The 21,186-nt window shown below is 45.6% G+C and overlaps 1 protein-coding gene across 12 annotated transcripts in view; it reads right to left on the reverse strand.

Annotated features, from left to right (window-relative positions):
* LOC105692090 (CUGBP Elav-like family member 4) overlaps positions 1 to 21,186 on the reverse strand; it is a 531,822-nt gene that overhangs the window by 30,508 nt on the left and 480,128 nt on the right. For all 12 annotated transcript variants that reach the window (XM_020855922.2, XM_048651187.1, XM_048651186.1 and 9 more), the window contains one exon: positions 19,453 to 19,578. In XM_020855922.2, coding sequence (XP_020711581.1) covers positions 19,453 to 19,578 — 126 coding nt within the window. The remainder of the gene's footprint in view (positions 1 to 19,452; positions 19,579 to 21,186) is intronic.

Below are 21,186 nucleotides of genomic sequence, written 5' to 3' on the forward strand. Positions count from 1 at the left end.
CGCGCTTGGCGAGTGTGCGAGGAACAAGAAGGAGTGGTGACAAGTTACATACTTTGGTATCCAGTTCTCTCGTAGTTTCTTCTTTAAACTTTAATTAAATAACGGGGACAGGGAAACAGGAAAGCTAGAAAAGCGAGCTGCCGCGGTGTAAGAAAGGGAGCTCTGCACGGGGCGAGTGTAGGACCGCGGCGATAGCCTAGGGGTGAAAAGACGCTCCCCCGCATGGATACGGTTGGAGAGAAAGAGATACGAAATGTAGGGAGAGGAAACGGAGGGTGGCAAGACGACGGACGCCTCGACGTCGCGGCGACTGCCTATACGTACGGCGGTGGCGCTAGGTCGCGAGGTGACTTGCTAGTTATTTAATTAGTCGCGAGAGATTCTTCCCGTGCACCCACCAGCCCGGCCAACACCTATGTAATACCTATACATATATATATATCTATTCACCTCGACTTTTTACCACCTTTGTACCCTTATTTTGTTTCACGCGGGCTAATCTTTTGTCCTCGTCGTTACATATAAATTTCGTCATTTCACGAATGAAGAAAAAAAAAAATATCGCAGTTCGAGGTACGCGTACCAGAGGAGAGAAAAAAAAAGAAAGGAGAAAAAAAAAAAAATGAAATACAAATCGCTTCCGTATTGTACGGTGAAATCCGTAGGAAACTCGATCAGGCATTTATATCTTCGGCGTTTCGATTTTCGACGAATCTGGCGAATTCGAATCCCCGGCGCAACCTATCGGGATTCAAGCCCCTTCCGGCCTCAAAAGAAACCTTTTTTCGCGGGCGGGGAAAAAAAAATTGAAAATAAAAATAAAAAATAAAAAATGAAAAAAATAAAGAACGAATAAAATACGAAGACGAGAAAGGCGGAAGAAATTAAATGAAAATAAACACGCGCGCGTACGCGCGTACGTATACCTGTACACGTCGAAAAAACGAAAGAAAAAACATTTTTTTTTCCCATCGGATAACAGCCTCCGAATTCAGCGGCACAAAAGTACGCCGGCGAACGTGTGCAGAGTTGGTTTGAAATCCAATTAAAATTTGTGGTCGAGGTTTCGGTTCAAGCTTTGCCGGTGCCAAAGGCACGAACCACCGGGTTCCTAAGTTGGACTGACACGAGGGGCGGTAGGTGTGGCGAATGAGAACTCCAAAAGGTGGAGGAAAAAAGGTTGTCGCGGGCCTTCGAGAATAAGCGGTCATACCTCGAGACCCGGCGTCGCCGCGTAAAATGCAAGCTCTTAAACGGTCGAGAAACTTTTTTCTCGCAAACATTTCGTCGTACGGGAGTAAATCGTGGATACACCGTCAAAACCTTGCCGAAGGTGAAACAGCCGAACGGAGAACAAAGCGAAAGAGCCGATGTATCCGTTGTTTGTTCTCATACGTGTGCAGGAACGAAGAGAGGAAGCAAAAAATATCTAGCGCCATATTTTTACTCCTACCCCACCCCCTCTACCCCCCCCCCCCCCCCCTCCCCTATTTTTTGCACTACGCGTACTCGCCCCGCGTTAACTCCGCAACTCGTTTTGTTCACCCTCGATCTGCTTTCCATTATTTTCCAAGCCCGGCTGAACCCCTCGAAAAAGGCGTACAACGTTTCGGTTCGAGAGGTGAAACGGCACGCCGTGTACACCGCACCTGTACTCACAATCAAAGATTAATCCATTAGCGAGAAGTTTGTGTCTGGTGTACTTCGATAGGAATATTACATCGGCGAAATATAATAATCAGAAATTCAACTCGCGGTTTCGCTACAACGAAATACGTATAACGGGTTAGGGATACGAGACGTACGAGACGTACGAGACGTACGAGACGCGGTTAGGTTTAATGAAATTATACCGAGCAGTCGCGTCGAGTTTGAGGCTAGGGACAAATTTGAAACGGGTTGCTTAAAGAGCCAGACCCCCGTTCCCCCATTACCTGTCCCTTTCCCTTTAAGTTTGCCTCTCCGACTCGCGTCGTGGGTGGCATATATATATATATACGTATGTTCGTACACGCGCGTGTACACACACGCATATAGGTACAACGTTCCATTTTACGGTTATACGCTGATGACACACGCGTAAGTTGCGGCGTTGCGGGAAAACCTTACGGTTAAGGGTCGAGTGTCGTTGGGGGTGTTGGCGGGGGGGGGGGGATGATGTGCGAAGTTGGTGAATTTGCCAGTGCGGCGAACGCGAGCCGCCTAGGTGCGAAGCTATTCGAATGTTTAAACGCGTGTTTACGAATGCAAAGTGTTTGCCTGCATTGTGTGTTTACCCGCGTGTGCGGTAGTCGGCGAGAAGAGCGAACAACAACTAGCGTTGCAACGGGAGGGTCGTTCGTGCGTGAATACCGTCCACATGGGCTGCAACGGGAGCGCGCGCGTGGCTCAGCGTCGGCACACTTGGCGTATTGCCATATTCGCTACGGAGGAAATTCTAGGGGCAGAGAAAAGCTTCGCCCACTTACGCGATCACGAGTATCTCTATGGACTCCCTTTTTGGCTCCATTTCGCTGCTTATCCACCAGCTGCGGAAAGCAGAAAGAGGAAAGTGAGAAGGAAAGAAAGAAAGAAAGAATGAAAGAAAGAAAAACGGTTATAATGGTCTTTGGAAAAAGTCCACTAAGGGGGAAAAGATTCGTGTTCATTTCTGGCGAGAAGTGACGCGGTGTGGGTTAGCTTTTGTAAACCGGATAGATTCTTCGCGGCGAAGCTTTTTAATCGGCAAATTTTTTTCTCTCCACCCCTATCTCGAAAATGGACGCGATCGATTCGGCGTTACCTATATACACATACAATACTCGAAATCGTTCAAGTTCCAAAAGGAACACAGAGGGAGAAACGCTGGTCAGACACCCGGCGTGCGCGAGACATCCTCATCACCGAACGTCGAAAGCACGCGTCGACCGAACCGAACACAATAAAATTCAGTCTTATCGATTCGTTAATAATCGCCGAAGAAGCGGACGCGCGGGGGCGTGGACGTTAAAGTTTGGCCGCGAACGTTGCCCGACGCCCACCGTACATAGGTAGGTAGGGAAACGGTACACGTCCACTGTCCGAACAAAGGAGAACAATGGGTGGGCCGCGAGGTAGTAGGCGGTGGATGTTCCGTGCTTTATAGAGACACGGGGGCTGAGGGCAAATAAAATGCAGCCTTTACCTGTAATATAACATAGTCATTGTTCGAAAGTTTGACCGGTCAATATGTCGTACGTAGCTTACGAAACGCCGTTAGCTTTCTAGATTCGTAGCTGCATTATGTACATGTGAATGTGTTACATACGCTCGCCATGCGAACGACTAATGCGACATGTTCGTGTTTCCGAATAAGTTTGAAGACTGGTAAACTGTTTATACGGGGCGATCGTCCGACCCACCTTATATTTTCATACGATCCGTCGGTCGTCCGCGCGGCGGTTTCGATGGCGGATGATTTATTATAATTTCGTTCCGTAATGTTCACGTGACCTTACACACACACACACACACACACATATATATATATTTACATTTATATACCTCTACGATATGGGGGTACGTTCTGCGCGGGGGGGTGGAGAAATTAGCCAGCTTTTCTAGGAGGTCGAACGCGATCCGCGGATGAATTGGACAAATTCAGTTGTAATACCGTGGAAAACTTTCACCCCTAACGCTCGGTTAATCCAGTTAGTTTAATTCGGAATTCTCCGTACTCGGGTGGGTCGGGTGCGCGCATATATATATATATAGGTAGGCACGTTCGATTCGTTGGGAGACAAGAGGGCCGGTGGCCTCCTAATCCAAAAATCAACCGCATTAGACTCGCTACGGGTGAGGTGGGTAAGCCAAACTCCGTTTCCGATCGCTCCGATCTTCCGTGTGCGCGGGGAAACTATTAACGAAACTTTCCGAAGAAATTAAGCTGAGCAGCCGGGCTCTCTCGGGTAATTTCGTTGATATTTCCTACGGGAAGCGGCGTATATAAAACGAGGCACATTTATACGCGCTGTATAAGCGTCAACGATGGGTCGATATTTACGGTAATGTGGTAATTTCATTAAAAACGTTATTCTTTATTTAATCGTTGGGTGCCGGGTGAAAGAAAAAAAAAAAAAAAAAAAAAAAAAAAACAAGTTCAGCCGAAATATACGTTAATCCGCTTAACACGAAGCCTTTTTGCGAGCGAACGAACGGCTCTGACGTTGAAAAAAAAAAATCATTTTTTTTTCCCATACGTATACGTATATATATATATTTTTTTCTTCGTCCGTAAACCCGCGTGGCTGCGCATATTTCCACCCCCCCTCCTGCAACTGCAGACTCCCGAAGGGGGGAAAGGAAAGAGAGAAAAAAAAGAGAGAAAAAAAAAAAGATGGAATCCCCGAAACAAAAGGGGAGAGAAGAAACCAAAGGAATTTGAGGCGGTTCCTGGTATACACGGGGGTTTATACTTTGAAAGCTCGATTTTCTATCGACAGGAATTTAATCAGTTCGTTGCCCTGGGAGGGAAAAAAAAAAAGCAAAGAAAAACCCGACGAGGAAAAGAAGTCCCCAATTTTTGGGGCCGACGACGTATATCCTCCGCCGTCACCGCGACGCACGGGGAGTAGGAGTAGGAGTAGGAGTAGGAGGAGGAGGAGGGGGAGAAGGGAGACTGCGAAGGGAAAATCAATGCGGTGAATGGGCTCCGAACGATGCCGCCTGTCACACTATTACAGCCTGCCGTAGGGAGATACGCGAAAGATTCGCAGCGAGATGCTCCGGTTGTTCGGGGAGTCAGGGTAGCGCTACGCCGCCGCGGAGGGTGAGGATATCAGAGGGTAAAAGCTTAAGCACGCACGTCACGAAATATCTCGCCAGGTTATATATATTCGAATCCCGATTCGGGTATAAGAGACGGCTGCTGCGCGAGAATCACCAAACCGAATGACGTCGATAAATAGACGCAATTATTACCGTAATTGGTTTCGGAGTGAGAATGGAGGCTCGTCGGTGGTCGACGACCACTTCAGGCGACGGGGATATTATCATAAAGTGAATTCGGCGAAGCAATTTGCTCGACTCCTTGATTATCCTCCGGCAAAAGTCACTCCTACGCCGATAATTCGAAGGATTTGTAATTCTCGAACTCCGGGGCTTCGACCGTTACGCTTCGCTCTCGCTCTCTCTCTCTCTCTCTCTCTCTCTCTCTCTCTCTCTCTCTCTCCCACTGTATATTGGAATTCGGAGCGCGAAGGGTTCGTATCTGAAATGTGGTACTAATCTCATATGTGTCGGAGTTCGAGGGCGTTTGTTTTATTTCGTTTTATTACTTTACGCGAAGGTCGAAGCTATACGGACAAAGTTGAAATAAACGAAACTCGACCGTGTCGAACAAACGCGTATTTAGCTTATATTGTACGTACGTGGGCTACGTAAGGTACGACGCGTACGTACAATCCGAGTGGAAATGGTTAACTAAATTTCAGGTAGAGATAAGCCGTTAATGCGCGGTGGGTATACCGATATTAACAAAAAAAAAAAAAAAAAAGGCGGCGGCGTAGCTGAGAACTGTAATCTTGCGTGACGGCAATTATTCAAAGGGTTTTCAGGCGGAGAGGGTGTATAAAGTTGGCGGGTGGAGGTAAGTATCGAAAACTATACCGAAACGTGCACCGAAAGTGAGACGAAAGTGTGGGCGGAGTCGTCGTTTAGTTAAATATTTGATGCTTTCACGAACTGGGTCGTGTAGTTCTAATGGCAGCGGCGTTGAGAGTGGCGATGGCTATACGGCCGATGGCCATGGCCACGGCGATGCGGCAATGGGAACGGCTAAGGCTTCGCGGAGTTCGAGGTCTGAGGGTTTCGGGTTTGGGGTTCGGAGCGAACGACGGTGGGGGTGGACAGAGATAGACCCTCTCTTTATTGTTTATTAAAATGGCGACGATAAAATGCGTCATTCTAACGATACGACCATAGTTATTTTATATTAAGCGAGGCCTGTACTAAACGCGGCTACGTGACGCGGGAACGAATTGGGGCATTTCCTAAATGCTCTTTTTTCCGGCAGCGAATTTTAACGAGATAGCTGCCGGCGAGGTACTACCGTAGACCTGTTTTATGCTCCGCTACATGGTTACTGCCAAATTTTGCTACGTGTAACAACAGGTTTATTCCCGAACGGCCTCAACATTTTCTCTTCTTTTCTTTTTTCCGCTTTTTTCCGCTTTTTTTTTTTTTTTGCAACGGTATATACGATATCGCAGCTTTACCCAACCATCAGCGGATACCTCATTATATGCTATTCTTATACTCTTCCGATCAATCCGCCGTCGTTGGAAAAAATTACCGCGTATTTCTCTAATTCGGTTTTTTCTCCGATGCGACATTGATTCCGGATCGTTAACCGCCCGCGGAATCCGTACGATATTTTCGATTCGTCGCGCGGCCTCGCAACTTTAGCATCACCGACCGCAAGTTTGTTGAGTATTTTATTCGTTACTTGTTGCAACTTTTTCCAACTTCTAACGTTCACGGTTGTTTAGGGTTGCCTCCTGATTTAGCAACGGGAATTAAAAACACAATTTCCGCTCTCGTTTCCCGACGCTCGCCAGCCGCATTTTACGCGCTGGAACGTGCCTAATAGAATTATCGCGCAATCACGGTAGCTGCCGGCCTCGCGGTCCCCGTCTCGTCTACCCGTTCCCTACGCGACGGCGTAAAATTCATAATTTTTTATTTTCAGTTTTTTAGTTTTTTTGTTTTATTATTATTATTATTGTTATTGTTGTTGTTATTATTATCATTATTATTATTTTTTACAGCTTCAAGAATGTATATAAACTGCCCCGCGGTATATCCCACGGGGAACAAAATGTTCGCAAGGAACACGGAAGATGCGGGGGGTCCCGGGAGGCTAACCGCGTTACAGCGACCAAAATTTGGTATTTTATCTTTTTTTTTTGTTCTTTTTGTCTCTTTTCGTTTTGTTTGTTTCCGTTTTTTTTTTCTTCTTTTTTTTTTTAACGACGTAAACCCTGCACACATTTGAGGGCTCCGGAAATAGTCTGCAATTTTTTTCCTTAATTAAAAGAGCACTGAATTTAATTTACCCCTCGTTAACGCGCTTGCAGCCCACGCGGGTTTTATGGTAACACGGACATCGTTTTAATTCTGTGGTAAGACCCACTAACATTTTTTAAAGTCATCAAGTAAATAGAGTAGCTTGGGAAAAAAAATCTAGTTTTCATAATTCCGGGAAACAAGTCGTTCGCCGTTCATTTCTCACGGAAAATATCATCATCTGCGACACGCGCGAAGCACACTTGCAAATTGCGCGCAACTCAGAGAGAAGGAAATTGTTAACTTCGACTCCCGATATCACTCGGTTTTCGTAACTAAAAATTCGATCGAACAGCCCAAAATTCAAGTCCAAGCCAAACATGCGAACGTACGAGGTTTCGAAAAAAAGTTATCGCACACGTGTCTAAGGAAGACCGGGATGAATCGTGCGGAGCGAGAAAAGTGGCAAAAAGTTCCTCGTTACCTTTTTTTTTCATTTATTTTTGTATTTCATTTTTGTTTTTTTCGTTTTTTTTTTTTATTTTCCTGTATCTATCTTTCAACGTTGTACGGGAAAAAAACTGGGGTGCATGCTAATGCGACGGGTCCTCTTTTGAGGTGAAATTTTCCACGTACACGGAGAGACGAAGTGACTGCGAGCGGTTTTGCCCCGTATATAGCGTTATTTATTTCGTTTACAGTGCGTGCGGTAAGCCCTTGTACGCAAGTTCGTTCTTCATCCACCTCGGATTAAGACGGTGGAACGCGAGACGGGGCGACTCCGTCGTCGTTATTTCCCCCCTCGCCGCTGGTATAATTCCGCACCGCGTGCGGGGTTGTCTACGGAGCGGCGGCCGTTGAATCTTTCGCCGTATGTCACGCGCGATAACTCGCTCCTCTCACTTCCGTCGTCTACGTTATTACACGTATTATTACGGGTCGTTGTCGTTGTATACGGGGTTGTTATTTGCGGCGTTCCAACGCCAAATAAAGACAAACAAGCGCGGCACCCGGAAGCCGCTTTCCCTGACGTCCGTCGCGGCGCGCGACCGACGCGACAGGGGATAAGGAGGTATCGAGGAAACGAAAAAAAAAAAAGAAACAAGAAAAAGAAAAGAAAAAGAAATATAGAGATAGAAAACGAGGGGTAGCAAAAAAATAGAGAACGACTGCAACCGTTTGGTTAATCCGCCGCGTCCGGACGAGGCTCGGAAGAGAAATGCGGACAGAATACGGACATTTGTTTCGACGACAAAGCTTCGCCTCCCTTTTATCCCCCGTTCACGTAACCCTACCGACGCTGCACGGGCAATGAGCGCGCGGCTCGAAGAGAGAACGCGTACCACACACGTAACGTTGTACTTACGCACACAGAGAGGCGTATCAACCCTCACGAACTAGCTTTCCGCGTAGGTACAGAGACCACGCTCCGCAAGCACAACGCGAACGCAGCAAACACACACACTTGATTCACGTTCACGCGCTTTGCGTTATCCCGTACGGGTCTTGCGCCGGCGAATCCAAAGGCTCGCGGGTTATACGTATACGTGTGGGTGCGCGCGGAATACAACAAACTGTACGCACATCCGTCCGGACTTTGACATCAAAACCCCTTTCGTATGCGATAATCCGATCAACCGTGTCCTGCGATTTGCATCTCGTAATTCCCCCACCCTGTCGCCAATTAAAACCGTTCGATGGTCAATAATTGGCAGTTTACATCGGTAAAACATTAACGTAGAGAAATCCGCAGGCGTACGTACCGGTGTATATGACCCCCTCCCACCCCCACCCGGTTAACAGCTGGCGGATATTATTGCGCAACACCGTCCTCCGTATTACGCGGATAAAAAGAACTCTGGCTATCGCGATCAGTTTTAACGCGTGTCAGCAACGGATATCTGCGAATCGACTATAGTTGACGATAAATCGAAGAAGTTCTCCCCGGCCGACGGATTCGCGATTATAGACACGGTGAGCGCGCGACCTTTAATAATAATTCGTGTAATTTTCTACACAAGAGTTGGTCGACGCGGTTTTTCTCTCTCAACGACGCGGTTGATATTCCCCTCGGCGCTCGTATCGGTACGTTCCGTATGTACCTACATAAAAACCTGCCGTAAACGAAATGTTAAAAAACTTCCGACTGCCTCCGTCAAATTTTTCACTTCCAACGTTAACGTATCACGAATCTACGTGACACTCGCATCGCGTAAAGGAGACGCGATAAATACGGAGTTACAACCCTACGTTACGCTGACACCTTCTGAAGAATCTAACACACGTGTCATAGGTGGTAACGAGACTCGCGATAGCGGGACTGCGATCCAGGCGTCGGCCTCGGACACCTGAGAAATCAAACTTTTCATCGATCGCGCGGAATGTAGTTCAGTAATGATGCTTCGTGCGCGTACAAACGTCTGCATTAAACATATAGAAACTCACGTCGGTCAGCCGCGTTGCGGGAGAATCGGAATATACGCGCGTATGTGCATGTACCTATACCTATACATATACGTATACGTATACACGGTAGCGGTACACATGCAGCCGTTACAACGTTCGTCCTTCGGGTCGTACGCGTTCGCGGGGCGTAATTAAGTTTACGCCTGAACAATGGATTTCGCGCGGTTAATTTCACCGTCCGTGATCAATTAGCGAAAGCGTCGACCTAGGAGACACGAGCCGCGGTACGGTATAGCCAGGCGCCGTACACGCGTTGTTCTTGATACGATTTCGTTGCCGAAAAGAAAGTGTGTTGTAAACTGTAGAGCGGGGCTACGCCGTAACCCTCGCCGCGTCGCGTCACTCGATCCAGAGTACCGCGGGGTGGTGACGATGTCTTTTCTTCTTCTTTTTTTTTTCTTTCCCTCTTTTTTAAAAAACTTTTTTTTTCGTTCTCCGCGAGCACCGGTCCAGCGGTAACCGTTGCTCGCGTAGAAACGTAGAGTTCTGGGAAAAAGCGAAAATCGGCTGAATTCGAACACAATTAATCAAACTGGATATACGTGCGTGTGTACGGTTAGCCGCTTGTAAAGCGGTACAATGGGCGCGTGTTACCTTCGACGAAATGGGACTCGTGACGGGATACGTCATTGATTATTTTGATAATCATTCGCAGTGGCAAATGACTGATGTACGTACAATACCTCGATGGGATATAGGTGTATAGTCTGTACTACGCACTCGTCGACGGATCAGCCCCATACGTAATTAAATTCTGCTGTCATATATATCGCTGGACTTTGCCGTCGACGGAATAGGTATACATACATATATACATAGGTACCGCGTATGTGTAGAGAGAAAAATCTACCTCTCAATACATATATGTATTACATTACGTATCTCACCAGTACGACGAATTAATTATACAAAGTTGACCACGATTCGAATCGTCCGATTTTCGAATTTCGTTGATTTTTCGGTGATTTCCGGCCCGCCGCGAACGTCGGAAAAGAAGAAAATCCGTCGATTTTAACGACACCTGGAGCGTAATAAAATATTCCATATACAGATACGATACCTCGCGTAGACGTAATCGCGTACGAAGTGGTACGTACGCATAGGTATATAGACATTCGCTAACACGTGTCGTTTACGACTGAGGGCGATAGCTACGGTCGGATGAACGCATTTGCGGAGCGTAGGGTACAGAGGCGTCGGATTTCTGGTCATTTCGTCGGGTGGGTCCGCCCATTGCTCGGTTCGGAGGTGTGTACGCGTCGCTCCAGGTACAATACACCCACCGCCGTCGCCGTCACAATACGGTGGAATCGGTACGCGGAGTAACAGGGTAAGCCGGTGACCAGCGGTTATTTGATAACGCGAGTATAGCGACGACGAGTCGTGTGCATCACGCGGGTATGGGTAATGCACGAATGTGCAAAGGTTTACGGGCAATAGGGTATATTTATGGTTGATCCGACGAGAGCAGAAAGGGGCGCAAGTTGTAAACAACGATATGTGTATACACGTATGTATACGTACGTACGTACGTACGTAGGCGGTCGAGCGAGTCTCTCTTTCGCGTGGAGCGCGTGTAACGCGCGTATGCGATATTGGTCGGGACACCCGGTATATGAAGGTGTGAGTCGACGACTATCAACGGATTTTAGTATTGCGGGTAGAACTGCAGCGGCACGTCGGTGTTAGTAGCTAGAAGCCATCCCGATCCGTTGAAAGCTCAGCCGTCGAACGTATACTACTCTACGTATGTATACCTAACGGACGGTAATCGTATTAATAACGTTGGACTCGTAAATCTCGACGGCTACCGTGGAACCCAACGTACCGTACATATACAGAGCTCTCGGCTCTCGGAAAGATGACGCCGCATCAGAGAAGCCTAATATCGGGTGAAACGCTCGAAGGTGCGACCTTTGCAGTAACTCTGCATGGTAAACAAAAGCTTGACGCGGAATCGCGTGATAATTTCCTCGTAGATTTGAGAGGATCGAGAAAAAAAAAATAAACAAAAACAAAAACAAACTATCGAAACGTAAAGGGTGATCGCGGTAATCGTAGGACTCGAATAAATCGAGAGAGCTAAGCAGGTGGGGAGGGGAGTATAGCCGCCGCGTCGGTAGGATAGGTGGGTAGTAACCTCTCGATGGTAGGGTTGTCGGAATCTATTGCCTCCATATTTTGGATACCGCAATACTAAATCAGGGGGTGGAGGGGGTGGTGGAGGGTGGAGGGTGGAGGGGGGGGAAAACACACGCGCGCACACGAGCGTGCGGCGGTGGGTGGCTATCGAAAATCCAAACGCCAAAATATATCAAGGTATAAATCATGTCGCCCCGACGTAGTGGAGAGACCGGGCGCGCTCCTGTCATCCTCTGTAGCTCGCGAGTCGTATGACGTATTTATTAATCGCTTAGCTCCTAAATCCCTCACGCAGCTGGGCCCCGAATGTTTGTACACGTATCGCAAAGTAATATTACGAAGAGAGCGAGCGAGCGAGCGAGTGCGCGAAAGAGAATGAGCTGGAACGAGGAGATAGACGGAGGAGATATACATATATATATATATATATATATATATATCTATATAAATGGCTGGATGAAGAGATGATGTAGAAAACGTGGGTACGAGTCGCGTACGCGAGAGAGATGAAAAGGAGGAGGAACGCAACGCGGGAGCCGTCGGGGTGTAGCGGGCGGGCGGCGGACGGCGTAGTAGTCGGGTGTTGGACGTACGCCGGGTCCTCGGGGAGAGGATTAGTTCGGACATATTGAGAGCTTCTACCAGAAGCACCCTCTGTTAAGCGGACCGTACTGCCAACCGGTACCTACCTACCTACCTACCTACCGACCATACGCGGAGGTAGCTACCTCGGGGGTAGTAGTTATGCCGCGGTACCCGCGTTATCTGTGTATCTACGTGTATACCTACCTATACGCCTCTTACACGACCTCGGGGTGCGCCAACGCACACAAAGGCTTGACAGAAGCAGGACCGACCGACCGGTGCGAGACGAGCGAACGACTGCGCCGCCCGTACCGTATACATACCTGTACCTATAAACCCACCCGCTCCTCGCAACGCCCGGAGAAAAACATATTTTGCTTTCAAACTTATACGCGGTTATTTTTACACAGGTATACACCTGTACCGTCTATAGTCCGATACGGCCGCGGCCGCGCCTACCCCTCGCTATATCTTCGCTTCACCCCATCCTACCCCCCACCGATTTTGCAGCGCACCTACCTTATAGCATGGCGGCGATATTCCGAGCTCTATTGTTTAATTTCTAAAATCAACGGAAAGTCACGCGCCAAATAAAAATTCACTCCTATAGGTCAAATCCGAGTCTGAGTATCGCGCTGAAAATATTCCAAGCTTGCTCGAGGCGTTGAAATGTTTTTGATTCTGGCAAAAAAAAAAAAAAACAAGTCCTTCATTCATACATTGATGGAGGACCTCTCTTTATCGCAACGCAAAAAACGACCCTTACGAATTAACGTCGTCACTTACATGGCGAACGGTCGTCGGAAATTTATGCGATGGAATTGTCACGTGGCATGCACTCGCAAAACGGGGCGAAATGAGCGTGAAAGTGTCAGATTCGCGAGTTACCGGCGTGTAATCGTCGGGACGTGAAAAAAGAAAAAAAAAAAAAAAAAAGAAAAAGAATCTTCTCGGCGAGCCACAAATCAAGAAAAAAAAAGAAAAAACGGCGTTATCGATTCCTCATATTTTCCCGATAAGGGTCGCGCTCGCACGCAACCCATCGATACCGATCCATAAATATCTATCATTATTTATTACCGCGCGAGGTGTGGCTTCGTGATGGAACGAAGCTACCCCCATTGATGCCCGCGCTCTGCATTATACACACCGCGTGTTACACGTAAGTGTCAGCGGACCTATAGCTCCGCTCGCATCGGAGCTTGGCGTTCACACCTTTTTCCATCTTACATCCCGTCCTCCCATCTGATTTTCTTTTATTAAAAGTAAATAAGAAAAAAAAAAAAAAAAAAAAACACAGGAAATACCTGACAAACATTAATTATCCGACGATGATATCGGTTGGCGAATACGCGCGTCCTCGCATTTTTTCATTCTTCTGAATATATTTACCGGTGCGCTATTTGTTTCCGGTATTAAAATCGTTGCATTATAATAGCTTTTAAATCGTAGGAAATGGAAAGTAAATGTGGGAAGCTTACCTATAACACGTGCAAGAGCGTGCGTCGGAAAAGCGCATGGTTTTCTCGTCCGGAGTACGCGGAGTAGAGAATTGCTTTAAAAGTCGGTCGTGAGAGTCGAGGGGGGGGGGGGGGGGATGAGAAATTCTGAAGTGCTGTAGGCACTGTTATTACAACTTAATGTGCTGCAGTATTGTTCCCGTAAGCTTTTCCGAGCATTTGTACGGCGCCTCTCTCTCCATATCTGGACCACCACATATTTCCATTCCACCCTTATTCTTCTCTCCTTTTGCCCGGCACACGGTACACGTACACGTATACTTGTACTCTGTATGTAAGTATATAATACGCGGCATTTACAAATAAACCATATCCCTGCGTTCACGTATACGTATACATATATGTATACGTATATATACGAAACGGGGGTCTCTCTCCGCGTAACCATCGCGTGCCGCGCATCGCGGAAATTTAGCGAAACACTCAGACTTATTTTCTAATAACGTTTTCGTTCCATTATTCATAAACATTTTATAATCTTCTTAACGTGAGGAATTGTTCGAGTTTCGAGCAACGCTATTCGCGGGGTTGAACTTGTAGTGCCGGGCCCCATCCGCTATAGTTTATTAAGAAAAGCGTTTCGCAAATGAGAGACGAGTTTCACGGTAGGACAACCGTGCGCGTTTGTTCGAGAATTTTTTTCGCTCGAGTGGAAAAAAAAAAATAAAATTGAAAGACGATCGCCCGAGCGCGTACGACGACGGAATATAATTCGTACCCACCCATACCGAGGATATGTAATTATAAGTAAAAGGTGTTCGGGGCGCGTCCCGCGCGAGATACGTGATTCATTGTTTCCTCTATTTCTCACGATCCAATTCGATTCGTGGAAAATAAGTCACGTCCACTTTTCCGAAACCTTTTAAGATATACTTAGGATCCATTTACGGCTCGGAAGGGTTTATTCCCGGCGTACACGAACACCCTCGCGCTGCAAAACCGCAGACAGAAACGAAAATAATAATTGTCCTCGAAACGGAACGAACGTGATTTTATCGACGTCTCTTCCACGTTGCTTGCTCGGTTATTTTGTTTTGTTTTTTTTTATTTTGTTGTTGTTTTTTTTTTTTCTTTCTCTCCTTTTTCCCTTGTTCTTTCGCCGTGGTTTTATTTTCCCCCCCCCCCCTTCACCTCGGTTACTCCTGTTTCGCATCGATTTTCCTAAGAACGTGTTGTTTCCCAGTTTCATCCGAATTATTATTATTATTATTATCGTCGTCAATATTGCTTTTATCACTCTTGTCACAGATCGGTGTAAGAATTTTTCAGCGTTAATTTATCGCACGTATACGTAGCAAAATAACGTATAGATGAAGCCAAGAGATAAATAGCCGCGTACACTCCTGTCGAGAATCGAGATAATTAGTGGCACGCGATGATAACGTAACATGTGTCGTACGATGGGTAAGTATGATCCGAAGTACGGCACGAATCCAACCCGTCTGAACTTCCGACGAGCTAAATGTCCTCGATGCGTATAAACAAGGGGTTTTTAACGTATAATCAATCTTGTTCTGAAAAGTTTGTGATGAATTGAAACTCGAAATACGAGATGGGTACAGTGTTTCTAAAGCATCCAGATTTCCAAATGAAACGACCTCTATGTTTTTAAAATTAAATTCAAAATTGCCAAGCCGAGCTTATAGCCTAAGATTTTTCTCAAAATTTGGGGCAAGATTCCGATTTTTTTTTTTTTCAAACGTTTTAAACAATGGTATGTATTTTCAGGAACCCGAATGTGGAAGCCAAATTGATTCATCTATGAAATTGATTGAGTTATCCCCAATTCATCGTTCTGATGTGTGAAAAATCAAGGATATCGCGATGGGATTCATTCCCAACTCAACTCAATCGACGCCTATTCCACGCTTTAGTAATTTTCGGCGTATTTTGAGATTTGAAGGGGTTGAAGTAGAAGAAATTGACTAGTTTTTAGGGATTGAAAAACGTTTTCTGACGTGGAGAGTTTCGACAAAAGTGAAATCGAAATTTTTCCAACAAACTGGATAACTTCGCGTGGGAGTACAGAAAAAATCCTATCGAATGAGTAATCTTAGCGATCTTTTTTCTCGGTTCCATCGATTGAGAAATATTGAAAATAGCAAAAATGTCGAAATTCGCAATTTTCATCGCAAATCGTTGTTCCCGGAAATTTCAACTTTTGGACCCCTAAAGAAGTCGAAAAAGTTTCACGAAGTTCGAAAACTATTTTGGAAAAAGTTACTCACTCTAAACATAAAATACCAATTCCGATAACAAAAATGTAGATTGACAAAAAATGACTCTCAAAATTCGTGTGAAATGTAATGATATGAAATTGAAAAAAAAAAAATACGAGGAAAAATTTGAAACAACGAATGAAATTGAACGCGTCCGATGCTGGTATCATAGAATTATAAAAATTTCGCGACGGAACAAAAAAACAATCTCGGCGCGTGCACGCCTGTACCGGATTGGGAGGCGCGGGTGTCATCGGTGAAAGAAATCTAAGCGAAATTGGGAACTCGAGCGCTCTCGTTGGTGCGGCGCTAAGCCGGCTGCTTGATAAGTATACATATAGTCGTCGGGAAAAGCATATTTCGTGCCGCTACGTTCAACTCACTCAGTTTCAGAGCATCGCGGGTGTTGTTTGTATACATGTGTATGTAATACGTATACACGCGTACACCACACCACCAAACCATCTCAGCAATATAGCTGATCCTGGGAGTGATCTCTCTATTACGGAGAGGATTAGCTGGTTATGAAACTTGCCACAAACGCCTCACTCGCCCAGGAAAGCGCGCCGTGATGAACTCTGTTCGGAAAGTTTTGCCTCGGCAATCCTATAGCCACACACACACACACACAGCAGACGCACCTACAGCCACGCACACACACAGACAGACGCACGCGCGCACATATAATGAAGTACGTAAGGAGATCGGTGTAGAGTTGCGTGGAATAAGTGATCAGGTTGTAGCGAAAAGCGTAGCGCCCTTGACGAGGGCGGATGTACGAAATGATAAGGGGAGAATCGAAATAATGAGAGTTGATTCCGGAGGAAAACGTACCCAGCTGTCTCTAGTTTCTGTTTAGTATAAAAGAGCTTCTCCTCTCGCTATGTGTGCAATAAATACTAAACGGAAGGCACACGAGCTAAATGGGAAATAAGTCGAGAGGAAGTAAAGTTTGCGAGTACTAATTTGCCAAGGAGAGAATTAAGCGGGATAGGATTAATTGCTGTATGGAAGTTGAGACGCGGAGGGGTGCACGGAGGGGGGGGGGGGGGGGGGGGTTTGGAATGACACAAACGCGCGGAAATCTTCCGTTCGATACGCGAAACTGCAATATCTGCCGTACGACAGGAATGTTCGACTGTAACGTGAGAATTGTTGCATCCAGATACCGTTTGTTGTACATATATATATATACTTGTACATTTATATGTCTATCGGTAATTATAGTCGATGCTCGGGGGGGGGGTGGAGGGGCGGCGAAGAAGCGGGAGGTCGAGGTAGCGGTAGCTCTCTTCCACCGCCTCACTTTGTTCCGCGTGATTTTAATTAAAAAGCCGAAAGGCAAGCGAAACACTTTGAGGCCTGAGGCAGCGACGTTCTCGACTGGAACGACAAGATGCGTCTCTCTGCTCCAATGGATCGCTCGCCACGTTACCGTCTCTACAGTTCCGAATCAAAATCTTATTAACTGTTGAAAGTGAGTTTCGCTTGAAAGTGGAATTTAATTACATTCGCGCCTCCCAACCTCCCTCCCGCCTCTCCACCCCCTCCACCCCCACCCCCACCCCCACCCCCTGCCGCCCACCCCCCCTTCTCCTTCATTACTTTCGGTATAGTCCACCCAATTTCCACCCTTCCGTTACTCCCGGACCTCATTTCTGAATAAAAATATTCAAATTACCGCTTTGACCAGCGAAAAATTATTGCTTCCATTTCCGTTGATTCGAGACAACTGTACCAGCATTCCGCCCCCCCCCCCGGCGCACCAACTTTTTTTTTTTGCTCGTTACTTGTTTTTCTTTTCTTTGTTGGGTTTTTTTTCTTTTTCTTTTTTGTTTTTTTTCATTCATTCGTTCGAACATTCGCGTCTTCGTCTATTTCGCCGTGCAACTGAGGAATCTACATTTTACAGTACATATATTATGTACACCTTCTTTCCACACTTTTCCCAGGATAGGGAGCATCGGGGATATGCCGTGCACACTGTACTCGTTGGTATGTAGATTGGTTCGTGATGCTTTCTTCAAAGGTGATTTCTTCCTTTGACGAACAAGATTCGTACCCGTTCCTCGAGACGATCGCCTACCCATCTACGTACGTACCACGTAGACTCTTTTTTTCCCCTCAACTTTACACTCCCGCAAACCGTGTGCTCTCTCCACGGAACCAGTGACCTAGCTCGCGGGTACGCGCGCCTCTACGTAAGTCCGGCGTGCGGTTTATCTCGTCGTGCGTCCTTACGCTGGAGAGAAAAAAAAATTGACAAAAAAAAAAAAGGGCGTAGACGAAGGATGAGAGAAGATTCGTTTCGAACGTATGAAAAAAACGAATCGACCGCCGTTTGTACGACATCAGCGTGAACGCCAACCGCGCACACCGCTTTTCCGATAGTCGTATCGAAAATACAGTTCCCGGTATCATTATTAATACGGCAAGGTGCAGGCGACGTTAGGGGCCCTAATGGATACACAAATAACTACCGGCAGAACTCGCCAAGGGCCGGAGGGCCGGGGGGATCGGGATCGGGATCGCCCTTTACACGCTCGAGCAGGGGAGCCCAGCGACTGTACTACACTCGGCTACACGCACGGGGGACTCTTTCATGCGACCGGACTATACTTGTGCCTATATGTGTATATATGTATATGTGTATATGTATACGCGCCGAAATACAAACGGGGGAAGGGGTGGTGGGATCGGCAGCTTCAAGGAGGCCTCCGAGGGATTACGGTCCGCGCTCCAAAATTACTTGTGACTCAGGCCCGCCGAATCTCTGACCCCCGCACCACCGACACCGCTCCGTACGTCGTTGCCCTACATATCCGCACCCTCGTCCACACATTGCCCCGGGTTATGTGTATAATATTTATACCTTTAAAGATATATTATATATATATACATGCACATATATGTATATGTTGTGCTTCGATGTGATGCGAAAGAAGTGATGTGTGCGCTATACGAACGTGTACGCGTATACCTATGCTTACATTATATCATATCTGAGCTTGGATTAAGCTCTCGCCGAGTTTCCTGTATATTATTATTATTATTATTATTATCATCATTGTTATTATTATTATTATATAATTTCTTTTCGTGTATCTTCTTCTCTTTGATGTCCGATGAATCATGGAGCGCTCCGACGAAGGAAGATAAAAAGGGGGGAAAAAAAAAATGGAAGCAAAAAAAATTCGCAATCGTCCTCTACGATTACGGTTACGGTTACGATTACGGTTACGGTTATACATATACTGAAATATATAAATGTGTATAACATATATGGAGGGATGGAATCGAAGGGGAGGGGGGAGGGGGAGGATCAGCGTTCGTTTTGTAGACAACCCGAGCGGATTTTAAAAGACCGCGGAAGAAATCGCGTGGATATCCATATAATGCCCACTTATCAGATTATAGAGTTGAAAGAGGGATTTCGGTTTGTTGGTGAAATGGTAGAAGGTACGGGGTGGTATCGGTCGTAGGATATTTTTACTCACCTTTGCTGGTACCGTCGGGTCCCCGGAGAATCGTACACTCTTCTATTGTACCAAATGCAGCGAACAACTGTCGAACATCGTCTTCAGACTGTTGCTTGCTGAGCATTCCCACGAACAGCTTTCTGTCTGCATCCCGGTCATTTGATAATAACAAAGAAATGAAAATAATGTTAGTCACGAACGTACTTATTAGGTAAACGTTGTTATATCCATTAAAAAATCTTGCGGCTAACACCGACAACAACAAAGTTACATTTTACACCAGCATCCACCATCCTAAGGTAAATATACATACGCATAGGTACGCGCGGATATGTAATACGTGTGCATATATTTTATAGAAATAGATATGCGAATTCGGAGCGATTTTTTTTTTTTTTGTTATCTCCACCTCGTCTCACACATACACATGCGCGTACGTATACGTATATACATATAAAAAATTTATGTTTTTATATTTGAATATATAAAATCCGTTTTTACACGCACGGTTATATATATATGTATATAAAAGAGACAATCGTATTGTACGTGGGATTCGATTGGTTCAAGGTAATCTTGCGAAAATCAACACGAGGCTGCGAGTTACGAGTTACGAGTCCCGGTTCACGTTCGTATCTGTATACTGACAAATTAATTCTAGTAAAAAAACATTTCGAAATTAAATATACGAGGGTCCAACAACGATGGGGAAAAAATGCGGAGAAATTTCCATAAAGTAAACAGTAATAATCACAGTGGAGGGTGACGAAGTAAAAACGGTAAATAACAACGTTGACGTGAGTTGACAACCTAAAACGGAAGCTGAAAAATATACGAAACGAAGGGTCATGATCGTTGGGTACGATTTAAAAATTAGATAAACTTTTACCCCGTTATTAGTTTTACTACTCCTGCCGTATTCGTTATTCGTGAAATATTAAATCTGACTACCCAATATCTTAGGACTCGCAATTTTTCTTCTTCTCTTTTGTCTTTTCTACATTATCTATTTTGAATGAAATTTTCACCAGTTTTCGGTAGACTAGAATGTAACGTTTACAGTAAGGAGTTCAAAACTTCATATCGTGACTGCGAAATTAAATAATAATCGTCGTTATTATTGTTTATCGCCCTCGTGTTGGTCAGATCTTGAACAAGAATCCCACACGGTGTATAAAAGGCGACATTTTTGGGGGTACAAGGGTGGGGGTGGGGGTTTACACGCCATTTACAACAGCATCACAAAAATGCTTACATTAGCGCACTGCAGCTATTTCTAACTTGTGCACAGCATATGGTAGATAAAGTTAATCAATTTAAAAATGAAATGCAAAATTTTATTTCACTTCTTTTTTTTTTCTTCTTCTTTCATTTTCGTTTCGCGCGAGAACAACAAAAATCGTAATCTCTTATCACGCGTTTCGTACGAATGCGCGATCGAAGGTCCTGAATTTGACCAACCCTCTCGGAAAAAACGGGCAAAAACTAACGGGGAAGGTATATACGACGTACTTTACACGACTGCGAATTTATAAATTAGTAAATTTATCTGCCATCTCGCTAAGCATTTGGGCCTGATTGTAACTCATTCACGTACAATATGTCCACGTATCGGTGTACGTATTCGTTAATATAATAGTAATAATAATACGATATCGTTACTTGATGCGAAAAACGTTTTTCTATTTATGAATTTTTTGATCATCTATCGAGCGGAGTCGTTGCGGCGTCACCGAAACAATAAATAAATGA

This window comes from Athalia rosae, chromosome 2, assembly GCF_917208135.1.
Source record: "Athalia rosae chromosome 2, iyAthRosa1.1, whole genome shotgun sequence".
Taxonomy (NCBI): Eukaryota; Metazoa; Arthropoda; class Insecta; order Hymenoptera; family Athaliidae; genus Athalia; species Athalia rosae.